The following is a 24375-nucleotide window of genomic DNA, read 5'->3' as shown; positions in this document are numbered from 1 at the left end:
TACATTTTGTTTTCCTTTTGTAATTTTATTGTGCCCATCTAGTTGTAATAACATTTTGCCTTTTTGATAGGTTTCCTAAAGACAAAAAACAATGGAGGAATCTGTAAACCAAATGCAGCCACTGAATGAGAAGCAGATAGCCAATTCTCAGGATGGATATGTATGGCAAGTCACTGACATGAATCGACTACACCGGTTCTTATGTTTCGGTTCTGAAGGTGGAACTTATTATATCAAAGAACAGAAGTTGGGCCTTGAAAATGCTGAAGCTTTAATTAGATTGATTGAAGATGGCAGAGGATGTGAAGTGATACAAGAAATAAAGTCATTTAGTCAAGAAGGCAGAACCACAAAGCAAGAGCCTATGCTCTTTGCACTTGCCATTTGTTCCCAGTGCTCCGACATAAGCACAAAACAAGCAGCATTTAAAGCTGTTTCTGAAGTTTGTCGCATTCCTACCCATCTCTTTACTTTTATCCAGTTTAAGAAAGATCTGAAGGAAAGCATGAAATGTGGCATGTGGGGTCGTGCCCTCCGGAAGGCTATAGCGGACTGGTACAATGAGAAAGGTGGCATGGCCCTTGCTCTGGCAGTTACAAAATATAAACAGAGAAATGGCTGGTCTCACAAAGATCTATTAAGATTGTCACATCTTAAACCTTCCAGTGAAGGTAAGCATAAGATCTTCATTGGGAAGAAGGGTGGGTAAGGGATATCCAATAAATAGCAAATTTTTATTTAACATAAGACAAGTGTGTAATATTTTCTAGAAATAGCCTTTTATTCTCAAAGTATACATTAATTCAAATATATTTAATGCCTTCCTGGGATTACACCTCTACCACAGGCAATCCAGACATTAATAATCAAGAATCAAATGACCGGTTTATAGGTTAATATTCTGAATCTTAAAATGCCACCATCCTAACTGGAATGCTCACCCAAGTGATTATGGACTGTGTAAGTAGCAGGGACAAGATTAAAAGTTGCAATAAGCCTTGGATATGGGTACAATCACTAGAAGGAACTGCTTTTGAGTTCCAGCTTTGCCAGTTACTCGGCAGATATTCAAACTTGGTCTAGTATAATCGTTTGTAAAACTTAGGTAACTGTACACAGCTGTTCCATAAGATTATGTATAGAAAACTACTCTGTAACCAGTAAAAAGTAGGAAAGTAAAAAAAAAAACAGTTGCAATAAGCAAAACAGCTCCTTGCCAGTAGGTGGCAGATGGCCATGCTGTACCCACTGCTCTAGCCCATTCCTTTTTTCCCTCCCCATCTTCCTAGGAACCCATCTTCCATGGAACCTAAAGGGATATACCTGATACAGTGCTGAACTTAACAATTCAGGAAGTTGATTGTCTTCAGGCAGTCAGTCAGGGGACATAATAACTTGGGGCAGTTTTTCTGTATCTATGAAAAGAGACTTTTGAAAAGTTAGTTGGCTCCATAATAATTAATAGTCCTTTTAAGAAAAGAAATAAGAAAAACTCTTGGGCAGGAGTAATTTGAAGTGTGAAGTTCCACAAAAATCAACACGTCCAAAATTTGACTTTTTTTTTTTTGCGCCGGAAGTGAAACTTGAAAAGACAGCCACTCAGAAGGGTGGGTTCACATTTCAGTTCTGTGGCCTTAAGCCAAGTAAGTTAAGCTGAGTTTCTGACCTTCATCTATTAAAAGGAGGGTAAGGAGAATAAGCTTACAATTATTGAGACTAAATGTCCCAGCACCTAACATGTAGTAGAAGTACACTTTGGTTCTCTCTTTCTCCCTTCCACACATATTTTTATATACAGAATCTCTTCAGTAATTCCTGACTTATTTTTTAACTATAACTGGGGTTTTTCAAATGAAATATAAATAATAAATTGCAAATATTTATATGTACAAATATTTTATTTTGATTTTATTAGATTACATGTTTTAAAATAGTTGAATAATACAGAAAAATATGATGTAGTCCTACTCTTCAAAAGAAATAACTGCATATCAGCAGTCCCCAACCTTTCTGATACCAGGGACTGGTTTTGTGGAAGACAGTTTTTCCACAGGCAGTGGGGAGGGCAGGGTGGTTTCAGAATGAAACTGTTCCACCTCAGATCATCAGGCATCAGATTCTCATAAGGAGAACGCAACCTAGATCCCTCACATGCTCAGATCATAGTAGAATTCGTGCTCCTATGAGACTAATGCCCAGCTACTGATCTGACAGAAAGTGGAGCTCACTTGCCTGCTGCTCACCTCCTGCTGTGCAGCCCAGTTCCTAACAGGCCATGGACTGGTATCCGTGTATAGCCTGGGAGTTGAGGGCCATTGCTGTATATCAGATGTTGTAATTTACTCCAGATTTTTCCTAAACATATATTACTGTGTTTCACTAAATTTTGTTACATGCCTTCTATGTTTCAGTAAAAAGTATATTATTGCTCTTGCTATTGCTGTTTTTTTCAGGTCAGTAGAAATAGTTGCATATATACCATTGTATGACTGTAATTTATTAGCTAGTCTCTTATTGACAAGAGTTGTTTCTGGTTTTTTTATACTGTTACAAAAATACTACAATGAAAACACTTGCATAGAGTACCTACTTTCATAATGGTTAAATCCACAAACAGTATGTGAAAGGGATCAGTGTACCCACATTTGAACACTTGACTGTTGTCATTATTTTTTAATCTCTTTCAGTAGAATCATGAAAGATTCTTTGAATTTACATTTTTGGGCAGAGGCTCATCTTTTCATGTGCTAATTATATATATACACACTTATATATTATATAATGTAGTATATATAATATATAATATTAGTATATAGTATATATAATATATAATATTAGTATATAGTATATATAATATATAATATTAGTATATAGTATATATAGTATATAATATATATACTATATATGTATATATACCTATATATGCATATATATAATTGTATGTATGTATATATAATATATGTATGTGTGTATATATGTATAATTATACAATTATATCATAGCCCTTTTGTCCACTTAGTTACTGTCTTTTTAACTATTGATTGTGGTCACTATTCAACAAATATTTATTTATTTATTTATTTGTTTTATTTATTTTGAGATGGAGTTTCACTTTTGTCACCCAGGCTGGAGTGCAATGGCACAGTCTAGGCTCACTGTAACCTCCACCTCCCAGGTTCAAGCAATTCTCCTGCCTTAGCCTCCCAAGTAGCTGGGATTACAAGCTCCTGCCACCATGCCCGGCTAATTTTTGTATTTTTAGTAGAGGCAGGGTTTCACCATGTTGGTAATGCTGGTCTCAAACTCCTGACCTCAGGTGATCCACCTGCCTTGGCCTCCCAAAGTGCTGGGATTATAGGCATGAACCACTGTGCCTGGCCCTCAGCAAATATTTATTGAGCACCTACTATGGATAGACACTGTTCTAAGAACTTGGGGTTCATATTACAGGAGTTGATAATGTATTATTTATATACAGTGCATGCATTTTTTCTTTGTCTTTTTTTTTTGGTTGGGGGACATTTCTGGCACACTAAAGTTTGGAATTTTAATGTAGTCAAACTTATCCATGTCTTCATAGGTTTATGTTTTGTGTTAGGATTAGAAGGGCCTTTTCCAACCTAAAATATTTGTCTGTGGTTTTTTCCTAACATTTTCTTGGTTAAGAAACATTATTTTTTACATTTAAATTTTTTTATCCAAATGTTTGATCCAACGTAAGAAGGACTTAGGCATCCAGCTTTATTTATTGGTTTGTTGAGATGTGTCTTGGAAGTGTGGAGCAAGTACTAGACTAAGAGAAAGACCACCCATTACTAGTTCTAACTGGACCAATTAGTTTCTGAACTTGTGAAAATAATTATTCTGTGCTTTGTCTTTTTGGTCTATATAATGAGGAATTAGTAGATGTTTCCTAAACTTACTTCCACACATAGGATTCTTTAATTTGAAATTGTTGAGGGCAGAACTCATAATTGAAACCATGTCAGTCAATAGCAATATCACATTGGACAGAGAATCCCTAGCGTTTCAAAGTTTAAAAATTTGGAAAAACTCTAAGCTACAGAGTTAATAGTATTTTAATGCCTTAACTGTAATGTGTATTTATAACAGACAAAACAAGTCAAAATGTGATTCAAGTCATCAGGTATGGTATTTTTATTGTGCACCCACTGCATGGCCAGCGCAATTACAGAACTGGGTAGGATAAAACTGCTTTAAGGAATTTTTATTTTCACTGGAAAAACAAAATAGAAGATATACTCACATGAAACATTTACTCATTTAAGATGATTTTGCACCAAAATCTGGAAGATAGCAAGAGTCATAATACTTGAGAAGTTCCTGCATGTTAGTGTTAACTTTTGATCAAGTTATTTAGCATTCAAAAATAACATAATAGGCTCAATTAGCATAGAGATGTGTTTCATATGGCCTATACAATATTTTTGGGTAAAAATGAATTCTTTGTCATTATCTTTAAAAATCGAAGACATAAAAACCCGTATTCTGGCTTCTCTTGAAAGTAAGTTTTTTTTCTTTTGGCAGCACTAAGTCAATACGTGTCTACACCACTTGTCAGGGCACACGTGTCTACACCACTTGTCAGGGCACACTCTGTTCAGTCACCACACCCTAACAACTCTCTATTACATCACCATGGTGTTTTTTTGTTTGTTTTTGTTTTTTTTGAGACGGAGTCTCACTCTGTTGGCCAGGCTGGAGCACAGTGGCACGATCTTGGCCCACTGTAACCTCTGCCTCCTCGGTTCAAGTGATTCTCCTGCCTCAGCCTCCTGAGTAGCTGGTATTACAGGCACGTGCCACCACGCCCAGCTAATTTTTTTTAAATTATACTTTAAGTTCTAGGGTACATGTGTACGACGTGCAGGTTTGTTACATATGTATACATGTGCCATGTTGGTGTGCCGCACCCATTAACTCGTCATTTAACGTTAGGTATATCTCCTAATGCTATCCCTCCCCCCTCCCCCCACCCCACAACAGGCCCTGGTGTGTGATGTTCCCCTTCCTGTGTCCATGTGTTCTCACTGTTCAATTCCCATCTATGAGTGAGAACATGTGGTGTTTAGTTTTTTGTCCTTGCGATAGTTTGCTGAGAATGATGGTTTCCAGCTTCATCCATGTCCCTACAAAGGACATGAACTCATCCTTTTTTATGGCTGCATAGTATTCCATGGTGTATATGTGCCACATTTTCTTAATCCAGTCTATCATTGCTGGACATTCGGGTTGGTTCCAAGTCTGCTATTGTGAATAGTGCCACAATAAACATATGTGTGCATGTGTCTTTATAGCAGCATGATTGATAATCCTTTGGGTATATACCCAGTAATGGGATGGCTGGGTCAAATGGTATTTCTAGTTCTAGATCCCTGAGGAATCACCACACTGACTTCCACAATGGTTGAACTAGTTTACAGTCCCACCAACGGTGTAAAAGTCTTCCTATTTCTCCACATCCTCTCCAGCACCTGTTGTTTCCTGACTTTTTAATGATCACCATTCTAACTGGTGTGAGATGGTATCTCATTGTGGTTTTGAATTGCATTTCTCTGATGGCCAGTGATGATGAGCATGTTTTCATGTGTCTTTTGGCTGCATAAATGTCTTCTTTTGAGAAGTGTCTGTTCATATCCTTTGCCCACTTTTTGATGGGGTTGTTTGTTTTTTTCTTGTAAATTTGTTGGAGTTCTTTGTAGATTCTGGATATTAGCCCTTTGTCAGATGAGTAGATTGCAAAAATTTTCTCCCATTGTGTAGGTTGCCTGTTCACTCTGATGGTAGTTTCTTTTGCTGTGCAGAAGCTCTTTAGTTGAATTAGATCCCATTTGTGAATTTTGGCTTGTGTTGCCATTGCTTTTGGTGTTTTAGACATGAAGTCCTTGCCCATGCCTATGTCCTGAATGATATTGCCTAGGTTTTCTTCTAGGGTTTTTATGATTTTAGGTCTAACATTTAAGTCTTTAATCCATCTTGAATTAATTTTTGTATAAGGTGTAAGGAAGGGATCCAGTTTCAGCTTTCGAGACGGAGTTTCGCCACGTTGGGCAGGCTGTTCTCGAACCCCTGACCTCAGGTGATCCACACGCCTTGGCCTCCCGAAGTGCTAGGATTACAGGTGTGAGCCATGGTGCCTGGCCTCACCGTGGTGGTTTTATTTATTTTATTTGCCTGTCCCTCATAGACATTTTAATGTTGTAATCCAGTCCCTGCTGTTTTACAGAAGTGGTGAAACTAAGACCTAGAAAGACCACCATTTATTGGCAGAGTATAGACTAGAACCCAGACTTTCTCACCCCCAATCCAAGGCTCTTTTTTCTTTCTTCTATTGGAAGAAATTGTGAAGGGAATCAACATGTTACTGTTTCCTTTTTTTTTTTTTTTTTGAGCAGTAATAATTCTCAGCTATTAAAACATAGTGTAAAAGAACCTACCTACCTGTCTACTTCTACTTATTTCTGCTGTTTGTAAATATATATATTTTATTCAACAGCAAAAAGAGTCGAGTATAATTAATATAATATAATACAATACAATACAATATTAATTGAGATAGATCTGTACTCTTGTGAGTTGTTCTGAGATTATGGACCTGAAACTTTCTAATGCTGGTGTCTTTAAAAAGAAAAGAAAGAAAAGCCTCTGTAACAAAATACTCAGGATACAGGTTTTTTTACTCTAAAGTGTCATATTTAAATAGTAATGATGGAATAAGAAAATTAATTCACCCCATTTGCTTAATTGTTATATCATGGAAAGCAGCATCCCAGTGTAAGGGCATTAACTCTTGTGTATCTAGTTATATTGATCATATAATGCATTTTGAGGAAACATGTTCTATTTTTTACTTGGTAATCCTGCATGCTTTTTCAATTCTTTATCTTGTTAAAGGACTTGCAATTGTGACCAAATATATTACAAAGGGCTGGAAAGAAGTTCATGAATTGTATAAAGAAAAAGCACTCTCTATGGAGACTGAAAAATTATTAAAGTATCTGGAGGCTGTAGAGAAAGTGAAGCGCACAAGAGATGAGCTAGAAGTCATTCATCTAATAGAAGAACATAGATTAGTTAGAGAACATCTTTTAACAAATCACTTAAAGTCTAAAGAGGTGAGTGAATTATATGTTACAGCATGTGATTAAACATGAGTAATTTACTGTAGGTGCTAAAAGGATAAACTTGGGGTAGCTATATATTTATACTTTTAAAAAGAAATTATTTAAAATAGATCTTGAAATTAATGTCTATTTAAAACACCTACCATGATGTCCAACATGATGTAGGTGGCATTTGTGTTAGTTTCACTCCAGAAAATCTACTGCCTTGCTAATTAAAAAAAAAAATCATCTATGTATTTCCTTCATAAAATATACTTCACATCCTTTTTCTAGTAAAAAACAAGTTAGCTTATTTGATAAGCCTTTTACTTAGACATTTTTCATTCTGAAAGTACTTTGAACCCCAAATGAAAGCCTCAGAGACTGTATTATGAATATTTTTTGATACAGGTATGTTATACTGATTTATTTTCCCTTAATTCCTGGTATTTCTGCCTGTGTTATTGCAATAGGTATGGAAGGCTTTGTTACAAGAAATGCCTCTTACTGCATTACTAAGGAATCTAGGAAAGATGACTGCTAATTCAGTACTTGAACCAGGAAATTCAGAAGTATCTTTAGTATGTGAAAAACTGTGTAATGAAAAACTATTAAAAAAGGTAAGCATTATCACTGTTCTTTATTAGCTACTACTAACTGAGAAAGTGGCTCCTAAATTTTAGAAATGCCATCAGTGCATTTTTAAGGTATTTCGAGATGTTCATTATACCAAACTGCATTATGGCTCTTAAGTGTAAGTTTAATACATTTTCATTTTTCTCTTTTCTCTGTGAAATGTAGTTATTAGCTACAATAACACAAAAATCTAAGGAGTATACATAATCACTGTTTTTTGCTAAAATTTTCCTTATACTTCGTTTCTAGGCTCGTATACATCCATTTCATATTTTGATCGCATTAGAAACTTACAAGACAGGTCATGGTCTCAGAGGGAAACTGAAGTGGCGCCCTGATGAAGAAATTTTGAAAGCATTGGATGCTGCTTTTTATAAAACTTTTAAGGTAGTGATATGATTTTTGTTTTAAAACAAATGACTCAAGACTTAATATCTTTTGCAATAATTCATTTTAAAGGTAGTATTAATAGTTTAATCATTTTTTAATTAGGTATTCATTTGTTTTTCTTTAGTTCATATGTGGTGGGTATATAATTAATATCGTGTAAGTTTATGAGTAAAGTGTTTCTCTTTACCCTTGGGTAGCAACTAATTATTCGAAGATCATTTTGGTAACTTTTAAGTTACTAACTGTATTAGTTTGTTCTCGCAGTGCTATAAATAAATACCTGAGACTGAGTAGTTTATAAAGAAGAGAGGTTTAATCGGCTCATGGTTCCACAGGTTGTAGAGGAAGCACAGTGGCTACTGCCCTGCTTCTGAGGATGCCTTGGGAAACTTACAATCATGGCAGAAGGGGAAGCAAACACGTCCTTATTCACATGGCGGCAGGAAGAAGTGATGAGCATAAGGGGGAAGCTCCTTATAAAACCATCAGATCTCGTGAGAACTCATTTACTGTCACAAGAACAGTATAGGGGAAATCGCCCCCATGATTCAATTATCTCTACCTGGTCCCACCCTTGAACATGTGGGGATTATGGGAACTACAATTCAAGATGAGATTTGGGTGGGGACACAGCCAAACCATATCAACAATCATGGCAGAAGGGGGGATATGGTGCTAAACTATTAGAAACTGCCCCCATGATCCAGTCACCTCCCACCAGGTCCCACCTTCAACATTGGGGATTACAATGAACATAAGATTGGTGTGGAGACACAAATCCAACCCATATCACTAACTTTAGAAATTTGCATTCCTATCAGGTCCTTTGACTTGGTTCTCTGTTTTCCCCATTAATTGGTAGATAGATCTCATCAGTCTTGATAAAAAATGAGTTTTTTAGTAATGGAAATCTCATATCAAAGACACAAGCTAAAACATCTTGCTATATAACAAAATACTAGCAACCAAAGTCAGCAGCAAGATAAAAGGATTACATACCATAACCAAGTGATATTCATCCCTGGCATACAAAGATAGTACAGCATATGACAACCAATCAATGTAATACATCACATTAGTAGAATGAAGTGACAGAAACCACATAATCATCTTACTGATGCAGAAAAAGCATTTCACAAATTTCAACATTCCTTCATGATGAAAAATAAAACCACTAAACCTGAAATGAACTTCCTCAACATGATAAAGGCCAGAGATTTAAAAAACAAAAATGTTTAAACGCCATAGCTGATGTCATAATGGTGAGTGATTGTAAGATTTTCCCCTAAAATCAAGAAAAAGACAAGGATGCCCAGTTTTTCCACTTTAATTCCACATAGTATTGGAAGTTCTAGTAATAAGGCAAGAAAATGAAATAATGAAAGACATCGCAATTGGAAAGAAAGAAGTAAAATTATCCTCGGATGCCATGATCTCGTATTTAGAAGACCCTAAAGTTGACAAATGAATTCAGCAAAGTTACAGAGTATAAAACCAACACATAAAAATCAGTTGTATTTCTATATACTAGCAATGAACAATCCAAAAAAAGAAATTAAGAAAACATTTCCATTTACAATATCATCAAAAAATAAAAGACGAGTAAATTTAAGAAGCTGTAAGACTTATACACTGAGAACTACAAAACATTGCTAAAAGAAATCAAGTCATGAATAAATAGAAACCCATCTGTGTTTACAGATTGGAAGACTTAATATTGTTAAGATGACAATACTATCCAAAGCAGCCAATCTACAGATTGAATGCAATCCCTTTCAAAATCCCAATGGCATGTTTTACAGAAATAGAAAAACCCATTCTAAAATTCCTAAGAAATTTCAAGTGACCCCAAATAGCCAAAACAATTTTTAAAAAAAGAACAAACCTGGAGGACTCTTCAGTAACTCTTTCAGTTACTACAAAGCTGCAGTAATCAAAACAGTGTGGCACTGGCAAAAGAATAAACATATAGACCAATGAAATAGAGAGTCCAGAGATAAAACCTTGCATATATGTTCAGTTGACTTTTTTTTTTGAGACAGAGTCTCACTGTGCACCCAGTTTGGAGTGCAGTGGTGCAATATGAGCTCACTGCAACCTCCGCCTCCTGGGTTCAAGTGATTCTCATGCCTTAGCCTCCCAAGTAGCTGGGATTACAGGCATGCGCCACCACACTCAGCTAATTTATTCCAATTTTAGTAGGGACAGGGTTTCACTGTGTTGGCCAGGCTCTTCTTGAACTCCTTGCCTCAAGTGATCCGCCCACCTTGGCCTCCCAAAGTGCTGGGATTACAGGCGTGAACCACTGCACCTGGATGTCCGTTGACTTTTGATAAGGGTGCCAAGATGATTCACTGGGGAAAGGACAATCTTCAACAAATGGTATTGGGAAAACTGCATATCCACATACAAAAGAATGAAGTTGGACCATTATCTTACACCAAATACAAGAATTAGTTCAAAGTGGATCAGTGACTAAATTTAAGAGCTAAAACTAGAAAACACCAGAAACACAGGCAGCAAAAGAAAAAATAAATGGAACTTCATCAAACTTAAACATTTTGTATATTAAAGGATACTATCAAGACAGTTAAAAGATAATCTACACAATGGGAGAAAATATTTGCAGACCATATGTCCGATAAGGGCCTAATATCCAGAATACTGAAAACTACAAATTCAGCAAAAGTACAAACCCAGTTTAAAAATGGGCAAAGTACTTGAATAGACATTTTTCTGATGATATACAAATGAGTAATAAGAACATGAAAAGGGCCAGGTGCAGTGGCTCACGCCTGTAATCCCGGCACTTTGGGAGGCCGATATGGGTTGATCACCTGAGGTCAGGAGTTCGAGACCAGCCTGGCCAACATGGTGATACCCCGTCTCTAAAAAAAAAAAAAAAAAAAAAAAATTAGCTGAGTGTGGTGGCGGGCGCCTGTAATCCCAGCTACTCATGAGGTTGAGGCAGGAGAATCTCTTGAACCCAGGAGGTGGAGGTACAGTGAGCTGAGATTGTGCCATTGCACTCCACCCTGGGCAACAGGAGTGAAACTCCGTCTCAAAAAACAAACAAAAAAAAATATGAAAAATACTCAACATCATTAATAATCAGAGAAATGCAAATCAAGATGACAGTGTGATAACTACTTCACATCTAGTTGGATAGCTAATATCAAAAAAGCAGAAAACAAGAGTTGGGGAAGATGTGGAGAAATTGGAACCCTAGTATATTTCTGGTGGGAATGTAAAATGGTAAAATGGTGTAGCCCCTGTGAAAAACAATTTTGCAGTTCTTAAAAGGTTAAACGTAGAATTACCATACCATCCAGCAATTCCATTTCTAGGTATATACCCAAAAGAACTGAAAACAGGTATTCAAACAGATATTTGTATACCAGTATTCACAGTAGCATTATTCACAATAGCCAAGAGTTAAATGTATTCTTGTCTTTTATTTTTGATGCTATTGTGAACAAATGTTTTCTTAATTTTCTTTTTTGAATTGTTCATTGCTAGTATGTAGAAATACAACTGATTTTGATGAACAACCCAAATGTTCATCAGCAGATGGATAAGCAAAATGTGGTATATATAATGGAATATTATTCAGCCTTAGAAAAGAATTAAATTTGATAACATGCTACACCATGGATAAATCTCGAAAAGATTATACTAAGTAAAATAAGCCAGACAAACAAGGACAAGTATTGTATGATTCCATTATATGAGATATCCACAGCAGGAAAATTTATAGAGACAGAAAGTGGAATAGAAGTTGCCAGGGGCTAGGGAGAGACATGGCAATGGGGAGTTACTACCTAATTGGTACAAGTTCTATTTGGGATGATGAAAAATTTCTCGAAATAGATAGAGGTGATAGTTACACAACATTGCGAATGTACTTAATGCCACCAAATTGTACATCTAAAAATGGTTAAAAAGGTCAAATTTATGTTATATTTTACCACAATAAAAATTTCTTACTAAAAATTCTCATTTTACTTCAATGAGGAAAGATTTTAAAAATAGGATGGTAACTTATTTAACTAAAATTATTGAATAGGTTCTTATTTCCTTTGTTTTACCTGTAAAAGCTAAGTATTTTTGTTATTATTTTTTTAAATTTCAGTCATAGCTGCTATGCCAGATGAGCATTTTTAAATAGTTGTCAATTGGTATATCAAAAATCTGAAGGCCTTTTATCAGTCTTTTTAATGTAAGATAAGTAAATATGATTTAGAAATTTAGACTACTTATAATTTCTGTTATGCTTTTAATGATTGTTTTCTCTGTAGACAGTTGAACCAACTGGAAAACGTTTCTTACTAGCTGTTGATGTCAGTGCTTCTATGAACCAAAGAGTTTTGGGTAGTATACTCAACGCTAGTACAGTTGCTGCAGCAATGTGCATGGTGAGAACACCTAAGACAATTTTGCCACTCTAAAAACATGTTTACTGTAGAGCAAAACTATAAGATTAATAATGATTAAGAATTATGTTTTCACTTTTTTTCGGTCATTTCAGCTTGTCACACTTTTAATTTTATATTTAAAGATAATTGTGTAAAGCCAGAGTGTTAAGTGTGTTGAAAAAGTATGTCTGAAGAACAAGCAGAATAGAAATTTTAATTTTTACAACAAAAGATTAAATATTAATGGATTTTTTAGGAAGTAGATAATGCTTAGATAAAATTAAAAAAGACAAATTTTTAAAAAATTTATTTTAAAAATAATGCTTAAATTATTTAATGATTTGAAGCTTAAAAGATCTGGGAACTAACAGGAGTGTCTAGAGACTTTAGTTCTATCCTGACTGTCAGTGAATAACAAACAGATGAATAGTAGGCAAACTTTTTAGCTTCTTTAATGGGGCTTTATTTCTTATCTAATAAAATGAGAAGAATATTTACTATATTTGCTTCAAAGGATAGTCATGACAGCCAGTTTTTTTGTGAAAGTACTTTGAAAGCTGTACTACTGTTACTGTATAGTCCTAAAACACACTAATACAAAGTTAAGAAATAAACATTAGTGTTTCTTTTAAACATGAAGTTGGATAAAATTCAAAATATTGTATTTCCCCCAAAATTTGGTGAAAATTACTGCCATTGAATTTTTCAGGTTGTCACACGAACAGAAAAAGATTCTTATGTAGTTGCTTTTTCCGATGAAATGGTACCATGTCCAGTGACTACAGATATGACCTTACAACAGGTTTTAATGGCTATGAGTCAGGTAAGAAACTGTGTTTTTTAAGTTTACTTAGTTAAGTTTACATAACATGTAGAATGATTTTATATTTATGTCATGTATGGTATTAATCTGTGAGAACAAAATTTTTGTGTCTTAATTTTCACATGACAAGTACAAAACCGAAAATATATATGCAGGCTTTGGGAAGGCTGTATATATTGGTGCTAAACAAAATGATACTGTAAAAACTAGTATTTTTAAGGATTTATTTACTTATTTATTCATGCTTTTGTTCTGAATTAGATCCCAGCAGGTGGAACTGATTGCTCTCTTCCAATGATCTGGGCTCAGAAGACAAACACACCTGCTGATGTCTTCATTGTATTCACTGATAATGAGACCTTTGCTGGAGGTGTCCATCCTGCTATTGCTCTGAGGGAGTATCGAAAGGTAAAACAAATTCTAATATGGTTCCTCACCCAAATAATATTATTTTAATACTTGATTTTTTTTGGAGACAGGACCTCATTCTGTTGCCCAGGCTGAAGTGCAGTGGCTCAGTCATAGCTCACTGCAACCTCAACCTCCCAGGCTTAAGTGATTCTCCCACCACAGCCTCCCAAGTAGCTGGGACTACAGGAGCGTGCCACCACGCCCACCTAATTTTTTGTAGAAATGGAGTTTCACCATGTTGCCCAGGCTGGTCTCAAACTCCTAGGCTCAAGCGATTCTCCAGCCTTGGCTTCCCAAAGTGCTGGGATTACAGCCACCACACCTGGCCATTCTTGATTCTTACTCACTTATGTTTTTCAAAAAATGTTACTACAAGTAGTTCTGTATCTTATATAGGAGCCAGTGTCCGTTATAGACTCAGCAGTACTTAAAATAAGAAAAAGTATTGGTTACACACATATAATTTATTTTAACCAGTTTCCATTGCTAAACATTACTAAGAATATCCTTTGCAAACAGTATTTTTGGTAATAATCAGAATATTTGTTTTACCTTAGCTGTAAGTTTTTTTTAATCAGTGTGCTCCTTGAAAAATTAGTGAGTTTTGCAAAAGGATTATATAAAACTAAAGCTATAATCTATGCTCTATGTTTTATGGACATATCTGTGTTCTAATCAGTATCCTCCAGTTGAGCTTTCTGAAATGACATAAATCTTCACTCTCCAGTGTGGGTTGCCACTAGTCACATGGGACTTTTGAGCACTTAAAATATGGCTAGTGTGACTAGAAGTAGAAATAGAACTTGTTGATGAAGAGTAGTGGTTCTCAAAGTGTGGTTTCCCTACCAGCGGTCTTAGCCTCACCTGCGACCTTATTAGAAATGCAAATTCCTGAGGCCCATCAGAGACATGCTGAATCAGAAACTCTGACGTTGGGACTGTGTTTTAACAAGCCCTCCAGAGGACTTCTGATGCAGGCTTAAGTTTGAAAGCTGCAGATGAGGGAATAGTTTTGTGTTTTTTTTTTTTTTTTTTTTTTAAGAAATGGGGTCTCCATCACTGGAGTGCAGTGGTGCTATCATAGCTTACTGTAACTTGAAATTCTGGCCTTCCAAAGCACTGAGATTACAGCCATGAGGCACTGCCCAACCAGGATAGGATGTAGAGTAAAGACTGTTTGGTTTTGAGTCCCGAGTCTTTCTCTTACTCTGTGTGGACCTGAGCAAATTATTTAACTGATCTACATCATAGTAAGTTACTTACCTCTTAGAGTTGTTTTAACAGTTACGGTAGTTGTATTATTTAAAGAGTGCATTGTAGTTTCTCATATGTATACATTCAGTGATTGTTGGTTTTTCTCAAAAATTAAATTATTTTAATCTTACATGTAGCTGTAGAGGACAAGTTCTTACGTGGAACATGTGTATATCGCACATATCAAAGTCATCAGCCAAAAGTTGATCATCCCAGAGATATGTCCTTATATTTATATATACTCATACACACTGCCCCAGCATTTGATATGTTGATAAAAATATCTGGCACCCTTAATACCCTGACAGGTTTCATAAGTACAAAGTGCCTAGACTGCTCAATAATGTACACTGCAGCCCATAGAACAAGTAAAGTAATTGATGAGAGAAGTAGAAATTTCAGGCAGATTCTTATACAATTTTACTGTCCATTCTTCTAAAACTCCCATATTCTAGCCTTAAAAGATTGACCCCCCCCCCCCCCCAAAAAATGACTTTGTATTTAAAAAGCTCTGGTAGAGAAATATTAAAGTGTTTTAATGTTAAAGTGTTTTAATTTTGGAGGTATTTTGCATTTCCTTACATATATGTTTTTAATATGTATTTTGGTCTTTTTCTACAGAAAATGGATATTCCAGCTAAATTGATTGTTTGTGGAATGACATCAAATGGTTTTACCATTGCAGACCCAGATGATAGAGGCATGTTGGATATGTGTGGCTTTGATACTGGAGCTCTGGATGTAATTCGAAATTTCACATTAGATATGATTTAACCATAAGCAGCAGCACGATCCAGAGATCCATTGCCATCAGTGATCTCACTAAAAATATACAGCTACTTCCCAGCTAATCTCCACCCAATGAATGATGATGGTATAGTATGTGCATAATGGAAAGTTACCTTACCGAAAAAAAAAAAAAGAAGGAAAAATAAGATGGGCCCAAAGGTCTATCTACTAAACTAGCTCTTGGGGAAATAGCTTCAGGATACTGTAGTTTCCTCTATCTAATAGAGAACTTTTTGTTAATAGACACTGTAAAATAGTTTTGCTTTGTTGAATAATACATGTGTACTTAAAAGAGGTAAGAGCAAAAAGTGTAATTCCACATCATGTCACTTGAGAAGTGCTTAACGTTTTCTTAAATGTTTTCATTGGGAAAGGACAGCTTTGATAATGTCCAAATACTCTGAAATGCACTAGACCATATAACTGTGATGGAATATGAAACTCATCTGTAAACTTTTATACCAAGGGGGTAAAAAAAAAAAAAAAAGGCATTTGATTAAATTATGAATGAGTTTTACAAATTCCTTTCAGAGTTTTACTAAGATCACACAAATAACAGCTTTCCTATTCAGTGAAAAAGATATTTTATTTCTGATGTTTTATTTGCACTTGTGGAATATGTTACCATTAATCAGAAACATCATGGCAACCCCTAAGAATAGACTAAGTTTGTGTTGGCTGAGGGATTCTATTTGGTTTGCTTTTTTTTTTTTTTTTTTTTGCTGTAATATTTTATTGCTACAAGGGGTGTGACTTGATAATGATTTCCTCTGAATTATAATAACATAGCCAGATGTAGTCTCACACTTATTTTCATACTCTTAAGTGAAAATAATGTCAAATGTTTCAAGTGCTTAACTCCCCCTCATTCACAAAGTATAACAATTAAAATCTCAACTATAACCAGTTTAGCTTTTTCCTTACTTTTAAAATAAAATTTTTTACTTTTAACTATTTTTTTAGTCAATATTTTTAAAAGTATACATGTCAATGGCCTCTTTGTCCATTATTCATTTTGTGGCAAAATATTCTTCTTTGATAGTGTAAACAAATAATAAAGCAATCTAGGTCCTTCAGGTTTGAAAGGCAATTTTTGAGTAGCATATTACCAGCTAGCCAGTCACTAGCAATTTTTTTCAGTATTATTTGTATGTATTAAAATTTTCATTACACTAAAGTGCATTATTTTATTGAGCAAGTATCCTTCATTGTGAGGTTTAACATTAAAGCAATCTGTTGAAATGCCATTATCTTTGCTCATAATTTAATTACGGCCGTCTAAGGTAGCTTACACATAAAACCTGTTTGCATATCTGTTATTCTCTAAATATTAATTGAAGATTTACTGAGGGTTTGTAAGATCCTTCTCGCTGTTATGTGAAAAGTCAAACTGTAGTTAATGTAAATTATAGCCTTTTAGGTGCTTGGGGGTTAGAGGGTTTATGTTTTTTGGGAAAGGGGGACTTTCGTAGTCTGAGGATTTCTGTACATATTTTCTTCTGTTTTATGTGAAATTTGGGCTCTGGGAATAAGAAAATGTTCCTTTCAAATTTATTTGACATATTAATGCTGGTTTTGTTATGTACCCATTCCTTCAAGGCAACTGGCATCAGTTTTTAAGTGTGATTTACCTGAGATATTTTTGTTCAGCAAAGCTCATAGCACCCTCACCCCTACTCCAGATAATGCATTGCTTCTGATGTTGTTCACGTTTTTAACCCTGTCAAGCACTGAACTGAATATATTAGCTACTTTTGACACATTAAAATATTACGTTCAGATTGAATTTAAAGAAACTAATAGAATTACATAATAGTTATTGAATTCTTTAAGTAAACCCAAGATCTTAAAAATTATAACATGATCATTTTATTCCTAATAGAAATGTTAAATAGAATATAGTACAAAAGTGCATTACCTTCAGTTGTGTACTATTTCCATAATACTCTTAGACAAATATATCTATAAGTTAATATTAAATCCATCAAGGATACAAGATTAGATGGATATGACCTTTCTGTAGTATTTAGGTAGGTCTAATTAAATGGACTAGGGTAACATTTAAGAAAGAAAGGATAAGTAGGAGAAGCTACCACAGAAGGTAACTTTTCAACTAATAGCACATTCGAGCTGGGAGAAACCTTAGAAACCTAAAAGCTAATTTTTTAATTTTTGTTAGAGAGCTGAGGTCCAAGACAGAGTGTGATTTTGAAGTACTATGACCTAGAAATCTTGGTCTCTTCATTCCTGTGCCAGAATTTATTTCCCCACAACATGGGAATACATGGTCTCAGAATAGTAGAGGATAAAATAAAATTATTTAAGACTTTTACCTTATTGAGTTATTAGGAAATAATGTATATACATGATTGCCTTAGGAGTAGAAAAACAGAATGGGAACATGTATAATCTTGTAATTCATAGGAATCCTCAAGCACAATTAACCTGTGTTGCTATATATATCTACATATATAGAGAAAAAACAAAAACTTTACCTCATTATGAATAAAATGTACTGAAGTGATAAACAAGTTTTTTATTTCCTGAGTTACTTTTAGGATTACTGTTAAATTAATATTTGGGAAAATACTGCTTTTAAAAACAATCCTGCAAGAATAAACAAACTTTATTTCCTAGGTAATATGTAAATAGTTCCAGGATATAGTTGTAATTAGTAAAACAAAAACTAATCTTATAATCCCACCCTTTATTAGTTGAAAGTTCTTGGAAATTCCATTTATTAATACTTGTATTATTTAGTAATCTATTTTATGAGTGTTAGTGAGGCAAGATGCTAGTGAATGGAATTTAGTGTTACCTTTTGACATCCCCTTTGCTTTATCTAACTTAGTGTGTGACTGTAGACAACCAGTTTAACGTAAGTGATTTGATTATTTTTATCCTTAAAAAGTAGCATATCTGTGCTTGGATCATAGAAGAATCAGTGATTTAATATTTGTATAAAAATTGAAACTGGGAAGAGGGCTTGCAATACAAGTTAGAATTCTTTTTTCTTTTTTTTTTAGTTAAAAACATTCTTGTTAATAAGATATGTATTTCGAAAGATAAAATGTTTTAGAAAAATAGCTCACTCAATAGGCCTAACAGTGTTTTAAAACATTCCTGTTCAGAGTAGAAAAATTTAGAAGAAAAATTTTCACAGCTAAAGTATTACCCAAAAAGTCACTATTCTCTACTGAAGAGGGAGAAAAAATATACTCCAACTCTAAGATCTTCTTGGACAGACCTAGAAAAACAAGCTTATACTGAGGAAATGCTGTTAACAAACTTTTTTTTGAGACAGGCTATCCCTCTGTTACCCAGGCTGGAGTGGCATGATCACGGCTCACTGCAGCCTTGACCTCCCAAGCTCAAGTGATCCTCCCAAGTAGCCAGGAACACAGGTGTGCACTGCACTACCACGCCTGCCTTTTTTTTTTTTTTTTTTTTTAATTTTTTAGAGACAACATCTCACTATGTTGCCCGGGCTGGTGTCAAACTCCTGGGCTCAAGGGATCTTCCTGCCTTGGCCACCCGAAGTGCTGGAATTAGAGGCATGAGCCACTGCACCCAGCCAACAAACATTCTCTTAATCTTTTAAAGAAACCGGTAAATCTACAAATAGTAAAGTACTATTTTCATCAGGGATTTTTTTTTTCTTATTTTCTAGATTTTACAGAAACAATGTGAAATTATTTTGGAAAGATAAGGTAGGATTCTTGAATAAATTTGAAGGTCTCACAATTAAGTGAGAAACACCTTTAAAAGCATAGTAAAGCTACACCTAAATAACTAAAGGCTAAATCATTGTAATGTTTTGTTGGACTTACTTTAACTTGACCTATTGTAGCCACAAATAACAAATTTCTTGGTAACTGATGCTATTACAGTAGGTAATCAAAAATGAAAAATTCTAGTCTTATGTACTGCAGGTTTGGGGTGATTGTTAAGGCAGTATCCCCTCTGGAGAAATGTCATATGGCATCAGTGTACATGCACAAGAAAGAATTTGTAAAAAAAAAAAATGACAGGTTAATCAATGAAATTAGTTGTATTTACTGTTTGGATTTTATTTAGTGTTTCCTTGATGTCTGTTTCCTCATCTCTTATTTGTTGGAAGATTACTTTTCTACCTCTTTTTTTTTTTTTTTTTTTAATTCCTTTCTTACATTTCTGTCCTCTCTTTTTCTAGTCCTTCTCTATCTGGATAATAAAATGAATGACAGGAAAGTCACCCACATAGAGGTTTTGGATGAACCTTTTGCAGATTGCTTTTTGTTTCATACAAGTATAAGATCATATTTTCTTTTTCAACTTAGTAATAGGCAGGCTTCTTGGAACAATAAGTAGATTGATACACTCTCTCCCCAAATCAAATTATATTGTATATCTTTTATATTAGATGTTTGCAGAAATTCTGTGGCCTTTAAGATCAGTTATTCAGCCTTTGTAATTATGTTATCTAGCTATGTTGAAAAGATAAGTGCTTACTATATAAGCACTCTTAGAAAAATAATTAACTGATTACTCTTTCAGAAAATAGCAGGTGTCTCAATGCTTTTATTTCCATAATTATAAAGACCATTGTCAAAATCTTTGGTTTACTAAATATTTCATTGAGCATATATAGAGATACGTTGTTTGTGGCATAAAAAGTCTTGTAAATAACTTACTCACATTTGGCTTTTTTTTAACTGGTACATTTTTTATTTGCTTTTTTGAAAATTATGAAGTTAGAATTTAATTCTAAGGTAGTATTTTTCATGTATACAACTAATAATGTAGTTAAGCATACTGTTTGAATAAAATTATAATAAATGGCACAATTCCTTAAACCCTGAAAATACCAAGTTATATTGGAAAATAGTGGAAAGAAACAAACTAGTGAAGAACATCTTAGAAAATTCTATTGTGGAAATTAAGATGATTATTTTCAGTGAGAATGAATTTATATATACAACAAAACTATACAAACGCTAACCTTCTCATCCTAAAAAGATTTTTCCCTTTGCTTCTGTTTTATTTAGCCCTGCCATGCACCACATTAATTTTATGAACATAAATGATATTTAACTTTTCTTTTTTTTTGAGACAGTCTCACTCCGTCACCAGGCTGGAGTGTGGTGGCGCGATCTCAGCTCACTGCAACCTCCGTTTCCCAGGTTCAAGCAATTCTCCTGCCTCAGCCTCCCAAGTAGCTGGGATTACAGGCACGCGCCACCATGCCCACCTAATTTTTGTATTTTTAGTAGAGACGGGGTTTCACCATGTTGGTCAGGCTGGTCTCGATCTCGTGACCTCGTGATCTGTCCGCCTCGGCCTTCCAAAGTGCTAGGATTACAGGCACGAGCCACCGCACCCGGCCAACTTTTCATCTTAAGTTGTTTAAATTTATGCACTTTTAGATAACAGAATATATGCTTGAACAAAGGAAATAGTAAATTAGCTATATGTCTGCTGGTTTCACTTCGATGTGGATATGGATATGTGGATAAAGACAGTAAATGAAATTAAAACCTTGCTATTTTAAATATCATTACCAGATATAATTGATGGAATATTATATCAACAAACATATTGAAACTTGGCTTTATTTGTAACGTACACTATATATAATCCATACGTAGCCAAATTAGATATAAAATATACAATTAATGAATAGTACTCAAAGTGTTTTTGTTGCACTGTTACTCTGAATATGGACTCTATATCTGGTATGGCGTGACTGGGCATAACTTCTGTAATGTATTTCAGTTATATGTTTTTCCTTTTATTGCCAGCTTCTGATAATGAAATTTTCCAAAGGGATGAGATATAAGAATCATCTTTTATAAAAACCAGTGGGGAGTGGGGTATTATAATCTAGTTCTAAACTGTCCATTTGCTTTATATAAAGGCTTTGATTTCAATAACTGACCATTTGATGAATATTTAAATTACGCAGAATAATGTCTACATAGAATAAACTTAAGTATTCAAGAGCCTTAAAGTGAAAAAATGAACCTTTTGACTGCCTTAAAATATTACTTGCTCTGTAATTCAGGCATACTAGTTACTTTCCTTGGGGTCTGTTTAAATAATGCCTTAATAGTGTTCTAATGTTTCTGAAATACAGAACTCAAAGGGTCTTTTAGAGCTTTTAATTTTACATAGTGAATGGAAATTTAAGTATTACATTTTAAAACCTGATTGTACATTGGTAATTTAAACATCCAATAACAGGAAAATCTAGGTACACTGATGTGTTATACATACATGACTGTTAACATCAGTAATATTTTATGATAGTTTAAGGTTTTTTATTGTTTTCTATAACAAGTTATCCAACAGGTTGGACTTTGTAACATGATATCCAAGGACCAAGTTGCATATTTAACATCGAATGAAAATGCAGTTGTACAGTTCCAAAAATAATTAATTTTTTAAGGGAATTTTTCAAGACAAAAGGCAAATATTTTGTTTCAAACCTACAAGCAAATTCATTCCAAGAAGTGAATATAGTAGTAAAACATAAAGACTATTGCAATAAAAAGTTTCCAGGCCAGTGACTTGTTTAATTAGATTCACATTTTTACATTCACTTTGCCTTTCAAAGCAGGAGTATTTTATAAAACTGAAAGAAAACTTTAAATTGTCAAGCTGGTGCTTAAAGGTATGTAAAATCTGATTTAAGTTTATTTCATTTCCAAGGAAAGGACCCTGAAAGGAGGGGACAGGGAGCTTCCTAGGTCTGTTGATAAACTAACTGATGCTTTGTCAAGTCTTCCAAGTTTTCACTGTAAATAATACAACTAACAATGTAATTTTGCTGTTTTCTAATAGAGAATGAATGAATATATTAATGTATTACATTTGTTTCATGATAAAACAGTTTTCACCGATACTGTGAAATCCTTTCTCTCCTTTCTAGCCTTGCAAAATACCCTACTAAATAAATCATTTTAGACATGGAGTGCAGGTGGACACTGTGTGAACTGTTTTTGGTCAGTTATTGTAGAAATTGATAGATGTACCAAATAAACTCTATGCACATTAAATAAGTGTCTGTCTATTTCTTTCAAGAAATACGAATGTTAAGGTTATAATATGCCTTAAAAAATCTAAAGCCTTTAGTAATCTTTTGTATTTGAACAAGGTAAAATTTAAGTTTTGATAATTAACATTGACCTTTTAATGTATCTAGTTTTATGTTAAGTATTAAAAGTATATGAAGTTAAAGATTCTTTACCCATGGAATTCAATTATAACAAAATGATTAGATTTAATGAAAACAAATTCTTTAAAGTTTTAAAATAGGATTCTTTTGTGAAAAGATCTACTCAAAATTGCCTTTGGCAAAAGTTATCATCCAAACACAAAAAGTCAACTATACAAATAAAAACACTGTTTCAGTGCCAATTTGCAGACATTTTTCTCTCAATTCCCATTAAAGTTTTCTGAAAAGTTATAAGATCTGAACTGTAGGTAACTGAAAGCAAGTTACATCAGAATATATTCACCAAAACTTCAAAACATTTGGTTGATTTTACAGCACTCATTTCAACACTTGTACGAGAAGGATCACAAATTATACATACTAGATTTAATAAATTTTAACAATATTAAACCTTATGAAGAAAACCTGACTTTAAAAGATGTTGTTCAAATGGTAATTTTTTATTAGTAAACAGTAAAATCCAGGTACAGAAGATCCCTTTTTCTCTTCAACAGCTTTTCAATTACAGATATTTTGGCAATTAAAATGTAAATTGATTATCTAATGATAAAGTGAAAAATGGCCTCGTTTTTTATATTAATGAACTCCAGTAAACAGATCGTATTTCAGATCTTAAACGGCTGGGCATTGTGGCTTACACCTGTAATCATAGCACTTCAGGAGGCTAAAGCAGGAGGACTGCTTGAGCCCAGGAGTTCAAAACAGTAAAAAGTTGTAACTATGGGGATCTTGCTGGGCAACACAGTAAGTCCCCCATATTTACAAAAAACTAAAAAGAATTAGTTGAGCATGGTGGCATGTGCCTGTAGCCCTAGCTATTCAGAAGGCTACGGTAGGAGGATCACTTCAGCCCAGGAGTTTGAGGCTGCAGTGAGCCATGATAGAGCCACTGTTCTCCATCCTGGGCTAAAGAGGGAGACCCTGTCTCAAAAAAAAAAAAAAAAAAAAATGTAAATAAAAAATGTAAAAATAAGGACTGAGGAAAAAAATTACAAGTTTTTCTTAGTCACCATTCTCTTACTTTTACCCAGCTGTAAGGTATGGAAAGGGAGAAGAAATGGAAATCAATATCCAAGACAACATGAAACCCCAGAGGCTTCCCCTGCCCCCTAAATTCTTGGCTGGGTACAGGTAGGAATCTTGGAAAACCCTGATGGGTCCACAAGAAAACACACATACCTGAACCATTGTGATTAATAATGGCCACTATGTATTGTCTATTAAAAACCACTCTGAATGATTTACATGTATTATCTCCATTCCTCAAAAAATAAATCCTAAAGGAAAGTACTATTACCTACATTTTATAAGAAACTT

General features: G+C 34.3%; 1 protein-coding gene across 3 annotated transcripts in view; it reads left to right on the top strand.

The window, feature by feature from the left end:
- Nucleotides 1-22882, top strand: part of RO60 (Ro60, Y RNA binding protein) — a 32384-nt gene extending 9502 nt beyond the window's left edge. For all 3 annotated transcript variants that reach the window (XM_054523998.2, XM_009239850.4, XM_009239836.4), the window contains exons 2-9: nucleotides 71-671; nucleotides 6916-7136; nucleotides 7598-7744; nucleotides 8010-8147; nucleotides 12449-12565; nucleotides 13275-13388; nucleotides 13650-13796; nucleotides 15675-22882. In XM_054523998.2, the coding sequence (XP_054379973.1) occupies nucleotides 92-671; nucleotides 6916-7136; nucleotides 7598-7744; nucleotides 8010-8147; nucleotides 12449-12565; nucleotides 13275-13388; nucleotides 13650-13796; nucleotides 15675-15827 (1617 nt within the window). In that variant the 5' untranslated portion in view covers nucleotides 71-91 and the 3' untranslated portion in view covers nucleotides 15828-22882. The remainder of the gene's footprint in view (nucleotides 1-70; nucleotides 672-6915; nucleotides 7137-7597; nucleotides 7745-8009; nucleotides 8148-12448; nucleotides 12566-13274; nucleotides 13389-13649; nucleotides 13797-15674) is intronic.
- Nucleotides 22883-24375: the final 1493 nt, after the last annotated feature.

Source organism: Pongo abelii, chromosome 1 (assembly GCF_028885655.2).
Source record: "Pongo abelii isolate AG06213 chromosome 1, NHGRI_mPonAbe1-v2.0_pri, whole genome shotgun sequence".
Lineage (NCBI taxonomy): Eukaryota > Metazoa > Chordata > Mammalia > Primates > Hominidae > Pongo > Pongo abelii.
Note: the sequence above shows the minus strand (reverse complement) of the source record. Positions and strands in the feature narration are given on the sequence as shown.